We start from the raw sequence: 17,302 nt of genomic DNA on the forward strand, positions 1-17,302 counted from the left end.
CTCTAAAAAGGTTTCTGACATAAGCTGTCTTGGTGGATGCAGACCAGATTACTGCGGGGGTTTCAAATAAAAATTTTTGCTACAAAGTTGATAAGTTTTATGTCCAGTGCAGTTTTTTTAAAAGCCATCTTGCTTTTTTAACATCATCTCTTGACAGGAAAAGGAGTGTTTGTTTTGTCTGTCTTCAGACTCTCCTGAAAGTTGCTCTAGAATGGTACCCAAAGAACCTGTGCCATGGGCAAGCTTAGCCTGCACAAGAGAGCTGCTTAAACACGCCGCATGGTCCAGAGAATGACCCTTTCTAGGAAGCAGACTTTATCATGTGAAAAGAAAGAAAAACTTACCAGGGTAATCATTCTTGTCTATGTCTGAATCTCCTCTTAAAGTAAAGCCGAATCCAGAAGGGACGGCCTGGGAGGCCCACACTCCTTGCAGAATCTGGGAAGGCTTGGTGTTTAAGCCATTCTTGTTCCCATTGTAAATGAGCACTTTGCCTCTTTGATCCTTGCCGGCAAAAGGCGCACCAATGGCAATGTCTGCAGACAGAGACACATTATTTCTCATTAAGGAAGAATGTTAAGAGAATTCAGTACAAAGAGCAACAATCCAAAGGGCTTCTTCAGTTTTCCAAAAAATGTGAAGGACTATAGCAAGAGGAAATTATTGTTGCCTTTCATCCATTCAAAAAATATTTACCGAGTGCATACTATGTGTCAGGTACAGTGGATTCAAAGGTGAACCAGACACTGATTTTCAAAAGTTTATACTCTAGTGTGGGGAATAGACAATTTGAACAGAGAAATAATCAGGGGGTACTTCCCTGGCCATCTAGTGGTTACAACTCCATGCTTCCAATGTACAGGGCACGGGTTCAATCCCTGTTTGGGAAACCAAGATCCCATTTGCTATGCAGCATGGTTGAAAACACACACACACACACACACACACACAGAATCAAGGAAAGATGGAAAAGTGACAAATGCTCTGTAGAGGATCTTAAAAATGCTGATGTGATGGAGAGTGACTGGATTCTTATTTTAGATGAAGTGTTCAGACAAGTGTCTGTAAGGTTGACCTAGAAACTGAAATCTGGGGACAAGATGAAACTGACTGTGTGGAATAGGAAGGAAAAGCAGTCCAAGAAGAAGGGAAGACTGTGCGTAGGCCCAGGGATGCAAAGAGCTTGGCCCACCTGAAGACCAGCCAGAGGGTGGTCTACGTGGAAACTTAGTGAGGGATGGGGAAGAGCTGGGTCAGAGCACTGGGCTGCATAGACCATTTGAGGCACCTTTGCAGGATACTTGGAGTTTCTTGTTAAAAGAAATAAACATCTTCTTTCACAAAGATTATATTTTTGAATGATGACATCATCCCATGATATAGGCAAGATTCATTTCATAGTCAAGGCCTCTGAGAAACTGGGAAAGAGTCCTATCGACTGTCTCCCACTTAAACTTAGCACTAAATGAAAATGACCTTCTGTGAATTCAACAGGATTGTTCTAAACAATGCACCTAACTCCTGAGGTTTACGTGAAAAAGAGTACCAATAACACGATAACATAACAATTCTATGCAATGGACATCACTGTGTGTCCTCATTTTGTCATTCGTCTATTTATCTTTGTTCCTAAGTAAGTCTGATAAGACTAAATAAATTGTAAATTGATTTTTACTATATAACAAGGATCATAAATCCACTTTCACTTAACAGGTAAGGATAAACTCTCAAAAAACTCAGCCTGTTGCCGAAAATAAATAAATTCTCACATAGTAGATGGAAAGGGGTACTTTCTCATATCCTCTGAGCCCATGAGTTGACATCTGTCCCCTGGTTTCATCCCATTTTGGCATCATTTTAAAGACGCCAAGGCTCAGAGAGGCAGAACCCCTTTTAGGTCATTACAAATGTCTCTCTTAGCTCTTAAAAGTATCATTAAAGGTTTGAGAGAAAAGACAAAAAGAAGAGAAGATAATGAAAAAGATGATTCCACCAATAATTTAGCATTATTTATTTCATGTGGTGTTCAGGAATAGGGCAGTTTTTGAAAGCAACAAATCAGCTGAAGATGAACTTGTCTTTTTTAAAAAAACTTCCCTGAAAAAAAAAAAAATTGAAAAAAAAAAAACAAAACTTCCCTGGAACCATGAGCTTTTAATATGTCTTTATGTTTTATGGTACTTTAAAAGTTACCATACATTGCTGAGACATGTTTTTTCAAAGAAATCATAAAAGTACATGACCACGTGCCAAAGGTATTAATACTTTGATTTGATGAGAATACTCCCTAAGCTCTTTTATTGGAGCAAAATCCTGTTACTCCCTTGAATGTCAAGAAATCCATTATACCTTGGTCCTTAATTTAAAGGTCCTGAAAATGTATGCAAAATTTTGTGTGAGCTGCCATGTTTTACTGAGAAGAGGGTACTTAAAAGGCATCCTGTGTTTGATCCCTGGGCCAGGCTCCTCTATCCATGGAATTTTCCAGGCAAGAATACTGGATTGGGTTGCCATTTCCCCCACCAGAGGATCTTCCTGACCCCGGGATCAAACCCACATCTCTTGTGTCTCCTGCATTGGCAGGTGGATTCTTTTACCACTGCGCCATCTGGGAAGCCCCAACATCTATAATAGCCCAAACTAAATAAAGTTTAAATTATCTTGAAATTTTAGATAATTTATTAAAGACCAATCTTAAGAACTGTTTCACATACAGCACTGTGAAGTCTGTTGCTTACTTCATGTAACAGTAACACGATATTATGGCACAAACGTAATTTCCATGCAGTGGTGTACATTACCATTGTATCCATCTTGGTTCAGGTCTCCTAAATGTGCCATAGCACTGCCGAATCTCCCGAAAACCTCAGTGCCTGCAAGCACCTGTGGGTCTCTGAAGACGAGAGCGCTCTCTTGCAGATACAGATAAACTTGCCCTACTTCTCGGGGGCAGCTCTCAAATTCACGTTCCATAAAGAGAGGTGCCCCAATCAGTATGTCATCCATCCTGCAGGGAACAGAGAGAGAGAACAGCACAGACATGAGCTGCTTTTGGGTAGACTTCTAATCAACGAGACGAGTACATTGCCACTGGTTTATTTCCTTTTCCAGGAGACATTTTACAGTCATATTTCTTTCATCGCTCTGTTATGTCTTCAGAATAGAATGCTGTAAGAAAATAAGAGTTGCTGAATTATCACATTGAATCTTTCAAACTATGTTAAAAATGACTACTTTAAGAAAACCACAGATATTTCACTCTTTTCAGCTTTTTAGCCTATTTCCAGGAAAAGTACTTACACAAGTAAAACATATCAGAAAGACCTAACTAGGTTTTTGAAAACCTGGATGAGAATTTGTCCACAATTTATTTAATTATGCATTTATATTATGAAGTTTTCTTGCAGTGATAAGGTTTAAAATAAAGGCTGTCCTCCTCTATTCTTTTGGCACCTCCATTTAAATAAAACAGAGGCCAGAGAAGGTTCTCATACTGGCTGGAAAGGCAGAAAACAAAATTTTCCTTCCAAATGCAAATTTAGGTTTTTTCTTTGTGAAAGTAGATATTATCACAGAAAACTAGTAGATAATTTTTCAGATTTGATAACATTCCAAGAGAGAAATAGCAGCTGATTGCTGGTGGTGGTGGTGGTTTAGTCACCCAGTCGTGTCTGACTCTTGTGACCCCCTGGAGTATAGCCTGGCAGGCTTCTCCGTCCATGGGATTTCCCAGGCAAGAATAGTGGAATGGGTTGCCGTTTTTCTTTTCCAGGGGATCTGCCCAGTGGGCTGCCATTTTCCTTTTCCAGGGATTGAACCTGCATCTCCTGCACTGCACATGGATTCTTTACCAACTGAGCCACTAGGTAAAATATTTTCTTAAAAATATTCCAAATGCCTTTTCTCACTCTGCTTCCATAGTCTGGGCCAAGAGGGAGGTAGGGATTGGGGCTATTCCAAGCCTCGAGATTTTCTTTGGAGGAAAATCTTTATTTTCTCATTTATTTATTTATTTTTAAATTTTCTGTTATTATTATTGCCAGGATGAAGAGCTATTTGTTATTTTTTGTATTTCTGTTATTATTATTGCCAGGATAAAGAGGTATTTGTTAAATACCTAATTGTGTGTGCTGCTGCCTTGTAGTTCAAAGACATCTAAATCCACTGGTTCTCTAGTGCAGGGATTGATGGGGACCATTTTCCCATTCTTCAAAGAAGGAACAAAGCCATATAATTGGTCCCTGAGGATATAAACATGACGGGACTGACACATAGCCTCGCTGTTTCCCACTGCCAACACTGGGGAGGAGTTCTAGAAATGCAAAATTATTCGACCTGTCATTGTGAAAGATTAGCACATCCATGCAATCTTTGGATTCTTGGAGGATTATGACAACATTGATTTATTTTCATAGAGATACAGTTCCCTAGACATTTAAGTGTATGTCTTCTAAAATGTTCTAAATGCCAAAAAGGAGAAAGACATTTGTTCTCAATTTGTAATTGTGTTTTCATAAAGCTGAGAGACAATAACTGTCTTGGATTCAATTGGTTCAATGTGCCTTGTAGAATATTTTGCATTTAGTGTCAATATTACTTTATGTTAGCAATAATACTATTTAACCATCACAATATATATTATTGTTTAGGCTGGTGCTTTAAAATCTTGATTTACAACTCATTAGTGAATTGTGAAATCAATTTAATGGGTCTTGACAAGCACTTTTAAAAAATGAAATAGAACAGAAAATATGAGTGAATGCATTGCACATAATAAGAGTAAATATTCTTCCATGAAACCTTTTGTTTCAGTTGTGTGTGTACACTGGGTTGCAATGTCAAATGTATTTCTAATTATGAACCCACAGGCCAAAAAGCCACTGAAAAACTACTGCAGTAGGCCATGCATGCTATTAGGCTATTTAAAAATTTATTTTTCAAATCCTTTTTTTGAATATACTCAATTCAAGTTTAAAGTTTAATAATATTTATTAGTAAGGATGCTTTTCACTGAACTTCTGAAAAAGCAGTTGTATAACAGCTGGGTACTATTCTAAAAGTATATAATATATATAATATTACATAATCTCAAAAAAGAACAACGATGAAGAAATAATATTTATGGTGAGGTTTTCACTAAAAGCCACCATCTCTGCTTGGGTCATGTTGGTGGTTTAGATGAGATATAAGGTATAAAAGTAGGATATATACACTAAACTTCATCTTATCTGAATTGTCTAATATTTGAGCATAGTTTTCTTTCAGTTTCTATGTATTTATTTGTGTCTCTTTTTTATGTCTAAAAAAGTATTATGTCCACTCTAGTAATGTAATGTAAGGAGCGGGTTCTTATCCTTTCACGTGTTCTTAGAGACAAATTATTATAAATATTTTCCTGAAGTGCAAAGCATAAATATAGTGAGAGAGGGGGGATGAGGGAACCCATCAATGAGAATATTCATTATGAAAAATCTGAATTTAAGTTTTCTACAGCCAAATAGTATTTAATATGTTGATTTAACTTTAACCCATAAAATTTTCCGTTTCTTCTTCTTTCTCAACAGTTTAGTGTATGCTAATACCCAAGACTGATTTTCAGAATGTAGTTATTTATCAAAAGAAGGCAGGTTAGGAGGCTTTATATTAGAATTGATATCTAATCAATATAATTATTTTATGACAGGCAAAAACTAATATGGCTTATCAATTACATTACAGAAATCAATTTAATCTGCAGCTTCTTTATGCTTTAAGTTTCTAGATTTTCTACTTAATCATGTCGTAATGATTTCTCCTCTATGAGAGAATCCACTTGGACTAAATCTGGCACCAAAACACAGTTACTCAAAGCTGCTTCCTTTCATATAAATTTTCTCTAAAATGCTCTCAAGTTAACCAATTGCTAAGAATCTCTAAATTTAGTTCCTTTGAGATCTGCTGAGGCTAGAACAATCCAAGTGGATTAAATTGTATTTCTGTGAATTTCTGAAATAGCATAAATACTAAAAGGGTCAAAAAGCCATAAGAAAATAAAAAACAGATCTGCTTAAGTTCAAGAGGAAAATACTATCTCCCTTTGTTGTTAAGTTTGTCCAGAAATTCCTAACAGAGTTTACACAGAAAGACTTCACTGCTCTGGCTGTCTTAAGATAACGAAACTGAAATTAATTTCAGCAGCTTGTGAATATTTTCAAAACAGTCCCAGGCTGGACCCTATCAATGACCAATCAGCATGCACGCAACTGTTTAGTCTAAATTTTTGAGGTCCACTTCTGATACCTGGGTGTTTCTTTAAATAAAAAGGATACTGGGGAAATCCTCACCAGTTTATTAATTTGGTCACAGTAGTTAATGACACCGCCTTTTTTCCCCAGTGGTGGGCTTTGGAGCATTTGTAGGGACTTTGCTTTTGTTGCATAGTGGATAGACAGGATGATGAGTTTACTAGGTGATCTCACGTACACTAGTACTTAATTATCCCTCGGATGGAGAAAGGAAAGTCTGCTTCAATCCCACAGAACTGGGTCCTAACTTCTGAACCGTGAATGATCAGTTAGCTCAGTGATGTTCTTAATCCTACTCTGAGTTACTGCACAACATTCACTTGGGTCTAGGACTTGAAAGATTTGGGTTATTTTTTAAAAAAAGACTTTTTGAAAATTAGAAATTGGGTAAAGAATAAGAATTAAATTTCAATTCTAGTATGGATCTCTGCTAAATAATGTTCACTTAGCATTCTTTAATCACTGATAAATGCTGGGAAAGCTAGAAAGGGCTTTGTGAATTTAAAAAATTGTAGGAATTATAGACTCTCTAAAATTATTTATGAGTTAAACTAATGACAGTGAAATACAGGAGCTTAATATGCCTAGTTTTAATATAATCCAACAAACTGATTTTTCTTATAGGCCATGACATTAAAAACCATTGATAACTGATTTTTTTAGCATCATTAAGGACAATATTAAAGTTCTTTGGGTGAAAATAACTGAAATTATGATTTTATGTTTTTGTAAAGTAGAAGTCTGAATTTCTTTATAAAAATAATGGAAACTAATAAAATGCACATTTAATAAACAGATTCTCATCAAAGCCAAAACAGAGTAAAGACTTAAACACAGGTTTAAGTGCTAGAACAGTGCTGGTGTTTAAAGGCTGCTCAACAGATATATGCTGAATGAAAGAATAAAAAAAGGATATTTTCCAAAAGATACAAAAGTTACCAAACTTATCTCCAATCATAGGCCATCACATAATAAATAAAGTTCATCTCTAGCTATACCGAGGTCATAGCTAATGTCTATCAATGATGTATCTAAAGTGCTTAGCCCAGATCTGGGAACACAGTTAAGATTTTTCATAGATGTGCTGCTTATGAAAATGTAAGCTCCATGAAAGCAGAGCCCTATTCTTCCTTATTCATCACTACATTCTGAGCACCCAAGAACTATGTCTGGCATACAGTAGGTGCTCCAACAATACTTGTTGGATGGATAATCAGTTCATCTCAATTTATTGGTTTTCTTATTTAATCATTTGTTTAATCTGTCAGGTGCTTTTAGTGGATCAGAGAGATGCTTAATAATAAGTTTCTTTGAAGTAATGACTTAAACACAACCATAATTTATCATGCTGTTTGATCCAAGTTCAATTGTAATTTACTACCATAATCTGAAAACATAACATTCTTATTTTACCTTCTGCATGGATGTCACTAGTATGCAGTAACAGGAGAAACAATATTTATGTGCAAATGTTTTATGAATGAATCATGTGCTGAAAGGAGAGATGAGCAAATTCTTCAATGGCTATGGATTTCAAATGGCCAAGGACTACTCAATTCATGAAATTAAAGATAAAACTAAGTAAAATAGTGTTTTCTTAGAAGTGCAGATGTGGTAAAGACATTAAAACAGATGACAGAGAGTTCTTCAGTAGTTATGTCCTCTTGCCTTGAACTAAAAAAAAAAAACCAAAAACAAGAGAGCCTCTATCTTGTTGAGGAAATATAGAAGGATGTATTTCATGAAGAAAAAAATATAACATCTTCAAAGATAAATATAATATTCAGTGAGTGAGGAAGTTCTTATAAACTTACCCATCATTGTTAACATCTGATACTGCAACTGTATATCCAAAATAAGATGCCATCTGCAAAGGAAAACCATAAATAACATATTTTGTGTTCAAAAAGTCATCTTTCAATTTTCCCTGAAAAGATTAGCCACATTGCAGCACATTTTTTGCATTTAAATTCATAGACCCTTAGACGTGGACAGAGTCTTAAGAGTCACTTAGTTTAACCCCTGACCTAACGCATAATGTTCCTCACAACAGCCCCGGACATCTGCTCGGACAACCTCTGGAGATGTTCAACAATCAATCCATTCAGTTTGCAGATACAACTTGTAGAATACTCTTTGCTAAAACTGGTCCTTCTGTAATATCTAGTCCTCAATCCTCCTGCCTAGTTCTACAATCTTGAACATCATAGAATAAATCTAATTCCATTTCCATATGAAATCCCACATGGAAATGATTGCAGCTCACCATCTTGCTTACAGAGATGTAATACCAAAGAAAAGGTGACACCCCATGAGCACGCTGACAGAAGTTAAGTAGGACAGACACTCTCTACTTTGGTCTCTTTGTACCACTGAAGCATAAAAAGGTTTTCATCTGGGGCTAAACCATGTCTCAGTATCAATTCAAACTGAGTTTATCATCTGTTAAGGTTTCTAAGACTTTTGTGAGTGTAACCAGTATACATATACCTAATCTTTCCACATTCAAGCGCTTATATTTCTGTTTTTCAACTTATGCTATCAAGATTTATAATCTTTTCAGATTTGGCCCATAGTTTTTGATGGCCAGGGTTTCTCATTTCCGCATCTGCCATCCAACGTCTTAGCTTATCTAGCCTCCGATCGCCTCCAAATTTAACCAGCCTACAGTCTACTGTGAAGTGTGCTCCACGGAAGGCAGAGATCTTGGTCTGTGTTGTTCATTCTTGTATCTGCATTGTCTGACCAGGTGTAACTCAGGGTAGGTGCCAGGTACTCTTTGCAGAAGAAATAAACAGATGAGTTAACAAGTATAACACAGTAATTTAATTCTGCCACCTCTTTTCTCTATTCCAAACACATACAGTTGTTATAGGAGGTGGGGCCTTTGGGAGGCAGTTAGGTCATGACGGTGGAGCCCTCCTGAACGGCATGCATGTCCACAGAAAAGGAACCCCACAGAGCTGCCTTGTCTCTTTCTCCAAGTGAGGACTAGTGAGAAGATGACTGTGAACCAGGAAGCAGGCTCTCACCAGACACAAAATCTGACTACCCTTTGATCTTGGACTTCTCAGACTCCAGAACCATGAGAAATAAATGTTTGTTGCTTTAGCCATCCAGTCTACAGTATTTTTATGGACTAAGCCCTGGGTACCAGGTGCAAAATTCTCTTTGTTGAGCAAATGAATGCCTCATTTGACTGTGTCATGAAGTAATTCACTTCTCCCACATCTTTTCTTTATTCTGCACACGTGTAGTGAAATTCTTAATTCCTGTGTGGTACTGTGTGACCTCACTCAGAGGAATTTCATCATTTATGTATTAAGTTCTGAGGTTCAAGATTGAAGAGCTAGGTGGTATTGAGGATGAAAAGTTACAGAAAGGCCAAATTTAACAATGTTTAAGGAGTTTTTAATGGTAAAAATGCAAAACAAAAAGACGAGAGAAGTCTTGCCATGTTTTCATACATCATTAATTATTGCCACTTGAGAATAGTTGTTCAAAATGTATAAATTCACCCAACTGCACAATCATCACAGCGTTATATCTCTGTATTTACCACAAGAGTCTCATTAGAGACACTGTTAAATGCTTTGTTGAAAACTGCACAGTGATGGATAGAGTAAAGCCCCAATTGGGGCAGAAATGTCAAAAATGCTCTGTATTCTTAAAAAAAACTATCAAAATTCCTTGACAAATACATGATTCCAAATTTCTGTGTCTAGCTAAGAGCTGAGCATTTCAGGATCTTAAACCTGGATCCTCCTGGGATCCAGCAGGCCAAGACGGTCACTTGGCCAGATTCAAATGTGAGGCTTCTAGAACCTGGGTTGGTGGTTAGGAGAGAAAGCTGGTGGCCTAGAGAGACTAACTCAGTTTAGAATTGCCTCCCTTACACAACAGGGCCACATTCATCCTTTAAAAAAATGTGACAAATTTCAACAAGTCATAAGACCCAGGAAAACCAGGGAATAAAGCGTGACCCCAGGTTATCAGGATACCAGCAGCCTGCTTTCAGAGAATTGACCCACTGATAATAAGACCCTAACCAGTGACAGTGGGTAAGGGGAAAAAATCTAGTCCCTGGGAGGCAGGGACCAGAACCAGAGACTTTGTCATCTTCCATATATTTTGGGGTTGGGGAGGGTTCCATTTACTATGAGGGCAGGAGGACAGTCCAGACCCGTTGACTCTGACCAATATGTGGAACCTAGAAGAAGCTTGTGTCTTCTCAGAGGGAAGGTGGGTACCCAGAACTAATCACCAGGCAGACTACATTCAGGACTGCAACATAACAGGACTGTTCTAGGATTTCAGCAATTAGTGGCTTTTTGGAAAATTAATTAGGGTATAGCTGTTTTACAATATTATGCTAGTCGTTGTTGTATGATGAAGTAAATCAGCTGTATGTATACACATATCCCCTCCCTCCTGACCACCCTCCCACTCCACGCCCCATCTCATCCATTAAGGTCACCACAAAGCTCTGTGTGCTATATAGCAGCTTCCCACTAGCTTTTAGGGGGCATATTCTGCCTTTACATCACCTAGCAGTATCTGAAATCATCATGGGCACATACTTGTTTATTAATTAACTGTTATCTCCTCAACTGCCTCCCCTGTATTTCTGTGTTAGAGCTGGGATCTTGTCTGATACATGGCTATACTCCTAGTGCTTAGAAGAGTTTCTAGAACATAGTAAGTACTAGGTAAATATTTATTTTATAAATGAATAATATGAATATTATAATAGTGCAGAGTGACATTCACTATTTGGCATTAAAATGTCTTTACCTGTTCACCAGTGAAATTCTGAATAAAGGTCATATCTGTAGAGTTAATGATTGAAACCTGAAATCAGAGAAATTAGATAGGTTATTTCATTTGGCATAGAACTGGAGAACTTTTTTAAAAGTATAACTTAAATCCTTTATAAATGTTTGTGAAAAGTAATAAACAGTTGGCTCTATATGTAAAAAAAGATAAGTAAGCCCGTAGAATGATCTTAAAAAAAATTCAATTGAACTTTTTGTTTATGGTTTCTGGAATCCTTTTAGACAGAATGCACACTCACTAATTGGATGTAAAGAAATGATATTTGAATTCAAGAATGTTGAGAGCAACTAATCTAATGGTCAGTTAATCTAATCAAAAATTTAGTCTAAATTTCATTTCTGTACATATGCTATTATGGGAAATTGATGATTATGGCTTCTTGCAAAAAAGAAAATTTGAAAGTGTTATACATATAGCAAAAACATTCCTTTTAAATTCTATCCAGCCAGCCTAAAATCTATAGTTATTACAGGCTGACCAGACTTTGAAAAATTATTTTAAATGCTTTTCTTTTCACAAGATCTACTTATGTTCCTTTCCTATTTTTATGGCAACTAGTGTAATGGGTGTAAATAGTAGCTCTCCAAAATTCATATCTTTCCAGAACTTCGGAAGACGAGCTTGTGGGTCTCTGTAGATGAAATAAGTAAAGTTAAGGATCTTGAAATGAAATCATAGTGGATTTAGGGTGGGCCCTGGGTCCAGTGACAGGTGTCCTTATAAAAGGAGGAGAGGACACACAGACATAGATGGAGGAAGACCACATGGAGGCCAGGGCAGAGATGGGGATGAAGCTGCCACACGCCAAGGGAAGGCAGAGCCACCTGAAGCTGGAAGAGGCAGGAAGAGTCCTCTCCCGTGTGTGTGGGAGGGAGCATGACCTTGCCACCACACCTTGATTTCAGATTTCTGGCCTCCTGAACTGGAAGAGGACAAATTTATGTTGTTATCAGCCACCCAATTTGGGGTCATTTCTTATGACAGCCCTTGAAAACTAACACACTAGTGACATAACAATTGACCTTATTGTGTTTACTGTGTGAGGCATATTAAAATGCTGATCATGTCAACAATGGGATCCTCTGCAATTACTCCCAAATTATGCACAAGGACAGGCCTAACTTCATGGGTATGTGACCTGTGCAGTCAGGCAGGGCCCTACACTCAGATGAGCCCTATCCTTTGGATAGCCCAGCTGTCACTGTCCTAAAATCCTTAAGAATTTCAAACAAGGGGCCAGGCATTTTCACTTCACACTGAGTCCCACAAATGATGGAGTTAATCCTATACATGGATCAGGAAAGAATCTAGTCTCCCTTTTCATAAGCAAACACGTGTGGATCTTTAAGGGCACTTTAAACGATTTCAGAGATTTAAATCTTTAAAATGATTACAAAAAATGATTCTTTGCACATATGCAAAATATCCTGTAACACATTCTCAGTACTCACATATCCAAAACTCTGTGCGCCTCTTGGGACTCCAGCAACCAATTCTGTGATGAGAAGTCATTTACAAGGTCAATTACATGGTCCACTTTAAAGCTATGCAACAAATCAGCTAAAGACGGTACTTCTTGAATAAGTAACTATCATGGATCACTTAGACAGCTGGAAGTTTGAAGCTATAGTTTTGCACTGGCCTTTGCCTCTGCTACAGAAAAAGGAAACAGGGGACTCAAAGTTGTACTTCGAGAATCACCTGTCTCCACCAGAGCCTCCATGTTTCAGCCTCTAGAACATAAGCCTGTCTTCTCAGATCTGTGTGTGATTTGTCAGTTAAACCTCTTACTCTGGTTTCTCCAGCTTTCACTGTCTTCTGAACTAGTCTCCTGTACTAGTATTCAAAATAACATCTCGTGTCCCACTCAGGGACAGTGTTGAAGCAATTTCAGTTACCTAAGGAGAAACCACATATCATAAATGATTGAGCCTGGCCACCCTGGAACAGAATTCTAGGGAATCCTCATAGCCAAGAGTATGCAAAGAAGGAAGCTTTGATAATAGAGGTAAAAGAAGTAACTCTGGTGAAAAGGGGGCCGCATGTTCCAGTGTACAATGATATGGCTCTAGATTCTGAAAGCAGTGGTTTTAGTCCTTGGGTCTTCCATAAACCCAGAATCAATCCTTGAACCTAACTTTTTGCAGTCACCTACAAAAGACAGGAGTTGGAACTGACTGATTATCAAAGATCTTTCCAGTTCTCAGTTCTGTAAATCTAAACTATCCTTTGATTCATTTGGGGTTAAAATATTAGTTTAATTTAAAGGAAGGGAGCCTGGGAAAAAAGTCCCCTTCCATTCAAATTTCCCTATCCTCAAACCTGCTCCTAAATGTATAGCACAAATTCTAGCATTAATTCTACCCCACATACTAAACTCTAGCAGAGTTGGGCATTCATGCTCTGGGAGTGTTAATAATCAGAGAAGATTCATTTGGGTTTAGATGTTGGACTTTTAAGTAGTATCAATAAATTCACTCATTCAATCAACATTGACAGGCAACCACAGACTACAGCAGGGAATGAAGACAAAATTCTCTACTCTCATAAAGTTTATACTTGAGCTGGAAGAGGCAGTTAATTTGAAAAGTAGAGGCCATTAAATGTCATATTAGAAGGGGATGAGTGTAGAGTAGAAGAACTAAGCAGGTAAAATGGTACTGGGAGTGCTCAAATTGGGAGGAGGAAGGAATTACGATTTACCTGATGGCTGGGGAGATCTTGGCAAGAAGATGACAGGTTAGTGAAAACTGAAGAAAGTGAGGGAGTAAATATTATGGAGATCTGGGAGACATATATTCTAATTAGAAGGAACAGCACGTGCAAAGGTCTGGAGGTAGACGTGTGTCTGGAGAATTCAAAGAACAGCAAGGAGGGCAGGATGGCTGGGGTGAGGAGTAAAGGCCAAGGAGATGAGGTTACAGTAAACAGGATCTCATGAACAGAGTCTTTTAGGTCATTGTGAAGACTCAGGATTTACACTGAATGAATTGGGGAACCATTCAGCAAAGAAGTAACACAATGTGACTTCTGTTCCTAAAGGACCAGTTGCCTACTGGATCTAGACTATAGGAGGGCAAAGACGAGAGCAGGGAGACCAGTTAGGAAGCTACTGCAAAAGTGTTGATGGAGACCTGAGAGTGGGGGCTGTGGAGGAAGTGAGAGTCAGATTCTGGCTGTCTTTTGAGTTTAGTTAGCAGAACTGGCTCATGGATTGGATAAGGGTGGGGAGTGGAGGAAAGGGAACAATCCAAGGATGACTTGCAAAGTATTTTGCTTGAGCAGCTTGGAGGATGGCATTGTCACTTGCTGAGATGGAGCTGATGGAAGGGAGAGCACGTTTAAATGGAATGATCAGGAGGTCAGGTATAAGCACATTAAGTTTGCAAAAGCCATTCAAATAGTGATGTTCAGTGTTGAGTAGAGATTCTAGGTCTTACACTTCATTCCAGCTTCATGGGTACATGTATAGATATATGTATGGATGTTTACTATGGGCACCTAAAGACACCATGGTCAGAGAAAATGGAGTTGACTTATTTCAGGATCGGACTTGTCAAATAATAAAGATGAAGGGGTATTATGCTAGCTGAGATACATGGCCACCACAGCTTCTCACATCCCATAAACATTCAGAATTTTGTTAAAAAACAGAAATGTATTGTGAAGTAATTTTCCTTCAATAAAAAATAAGTTTGGGGAAAAAAATAGAAATCAACCATCATACTAGGAACTTTGGAGCCTGCAGCCTCATATGGCTACAATGCTATCAAGTTATTTAAATGTAATGTTGATTAAAAGTTTCAGAATCATTTAAAAATCACATTCCTAAAAGAGCTTTTCAGGTCACTCTACTTTCCCCCATGTTTTATAGATGGCTTGATTTCAACCATGTCTCTCACCTTGCTGAGAGTCCCCAGTAAATTCCCCAGCAGCAACTGAATATCCTGTTTTGAAGAAAAGAGACAAGAGAATCAGACGTTTGATGCCTTTACAAATGATCTATAATCTAGAAACACGAAAGAACTATCATAGCACTGCTCTGTGCAGAAATCCTGACAAATACTGTAATATAAAAGTCTAGAATTCTATAAATAGAAAAACTAATCAAGCCAAGATGTACACTAAACCTCAGAAGTATAAGAGATCTGCGCCTTCTGAGTGGGGCTACATGATTGGATTCTGAGGTCCCTTTTAGAAGTAGGAATGTTCCATTGCTCATCTTTAGGTGTGAACGGTGGTCTTTGCATTTCAAGAGCTGCTGATTCATCATGATCAGATGTCATTATTCTAAAAGGTTAACTCTTACCTAAGGTTTTGCTATTTCTGATCACCAAAAAGGCCTACTTCTTAATACCGTTGCTGACCTAAGAAAAATGCAAAATGTGAGAGCTGCAAATTAAGTTTTATTTGGGGCAAAATGAGGACTATAGCTCAGGAGACAGCATGTCAGATAGCTCTAAGCAACTGCTCCAAAGAGCTAGGAAGGAAGGTCAGTATATATGCGATTTTGGTGAAGGGGGAGTATATGCAATCAAGCACATAATTTTTCACTGAAGGTTTCTGCTAGTCAAAAGGAGCAGTCGTCACCATGAAGGAATTTCGAGCTTTTCTAGATATGAGGAGATACAGGAACTGGGGCTCATAAAATCATCTCCTGAGAATATCTAACTATCTGAAGACTTGTTCTGCCAGTTTTCCCAGAGTATAGAGTGCCTCATTTCTGCTCTCCACCCTGAACTCCTTTCAGAGGGGTGTTGAAGGTCAGCAACTGCAGCAGCACTTGATTTAAGCCTTGCAGAGGTTGATGACAAGTGCCCGTAGCAAGAGTCAATTTGTACTTGAACCTTTGATGATAATTCCCCACAAATTTTACTTGGCTCTAAAATGAGGTAAGCTGATAAAAGAGAGCTACACTTTTTAAAAGTTCATTAAGGAATCAAAATGCCAATACAATACCAAAGAAACAATAGTGATGAAATGGCACTGTGCGGCTCCACATTTTGAGAACATTTCAGCAACTGAAAAGTTTTGTGTTCTTTATAGAAACTGGAAAAGACTACCATCATTTTGCCCAGGTAGCACAGGGTATCCTCACTGATACACAATAGCTACAACTGGCAAAATATTTTATGTGCAATAGACTGTCAGGGAACCTATAAAATAGCTATCAAACTATGTCGACTATACATAACAGCTGAATCAAAAGACAAGAAAGTTAAGAGTCCACTTCAAGCTAGTAAGAAAATTTCCTTAAGGTGCCATATATTATCAGATAAGTGAGGGATAAAATTTGCCTCAACATTTCGTATGCGTGTCTTTTGAGAAATCACCAATATCTCAAGCAATGCATCTCACCAAGGTAACTGTCATCGTAGGAAGCTGGAGCCACTTCTGTCTGCTTTTCTCCAGCCAATTTCCTTAGGATATCCTTGAATGAGTAGTTTGCAATGATATCTGCAATACTGGCCGTGATCACCTGACCTGTGCTCAAACAGATAGGTTAACTGAATGAATGCGCGAGTCAGGCCCTCCCCACGCAGACACAAGGCATTTGAACAACATTCATGCTCCTGAAAATGATCATGAGATTGCTTTGCATTTCTGACAGTGAATTTCCCTGCCTCGCTCTAGAATTGCAAGGTAAAGTCACTAACAGTTGCTTAGAGCTTTCCATGCTGACAGAAGACCCAAAGATGAACTATGTAATTTTTTTATATAACATTTTTTTCTGTTTTCTTCTTGGAGTATAATTGCTTTCAATGTTGTGTTAGTTTTTGCTGTACAATGAAGTGAATCAGCTATGTGTATACACATATCCCCTCCCCTCTAGGACCTCCTTCCCACCCCACCCCCGCCATCCCACCCCTCTAGGTCATCATCACAGCACTGAGCTGAGCTTCCTGTGCTACCCAGCAGCTTCCCACTAGCTATCTGTTTTACACATGGTAGGGTGTGAATGTCAATCCTAATCTCCCGATTCATCTCACCTTCCCCTTCTTTCTATCAAAATATTGTTGATTTACAATACTATGTTAGTTAGAGGCATGCAGCATAGTGATTCAATATTTCAGAGATCAGTACAAGATAATGGGTATAATTTCCTGTGCTATGCAGTATATCCTTGTTACTTATTTTTTTCACATATAGTAGTCTGCATCTGTTAATCCTGTACCCTTTAA

The 17,302-nt window shown here is 38.0% G+C and overlaps 1 protein-coding gene across 2 annotated transcripts in view; it reads right to left on the minus strand.

Annotated features, from left to right (window-relative positions):
* Positions 1 to 17,302, minus strand: part of ITGA8 (integrin subunit alpha 8) — a 184,875-nt gene that overhangs the window by 124,014 nt on the left and 43,559 nt on the right. For both annotated transcript variants that reach the window (XM_043478409.1, XM_043478410.1), the window contains exons 7-13: positions 16,479 to 16,604; positions 15,023 to 15,067; positions 12,572 to 12,615; positions 11,079 to 11,135; positions 8,099 to 8,151; positions 2,802 to 3,007; positions 345 to 536 (exon numbers count right to left, since the gene is read on the minus strand). In XM_043478409.1, coding sequence (XP_043334344.1) covers positions 345 to 536; positions 2,802 to 3,007; positions 8,099 to 8,151; positions 11,079 to 11,135; positions 12,572 to 12,615; positions 15,023 to 15,067; positions 16,479 to 16,604 — 723 coding nt within the window. The remainder of the gene's footprint in view (positions 1 to 344; positions 537 to 2,801; positions 3,008 to 8,098; positions 8,152 to 11,078; positions 11,136 to 12,571; positions 12,616 to 15,022; positions 15,068 to 16,478; positions 16,605 to 17,302) is intronic.

The sequence above is a fragment of the Cervus canadensis genome, chromosome 10, assembly GCF_019320065.1.
Source record: "Cervus canadensis isolate Bull #8, Minnesota chromosome 10, ASM1932006v1, whole genome shotgun sequence".
Taxonomy (NCBI): Eukaryota; Metazoa; Chordata; class Mammalia; order Artiodactyla; family Cervidae; genus Cervus; species Cervus canadensis.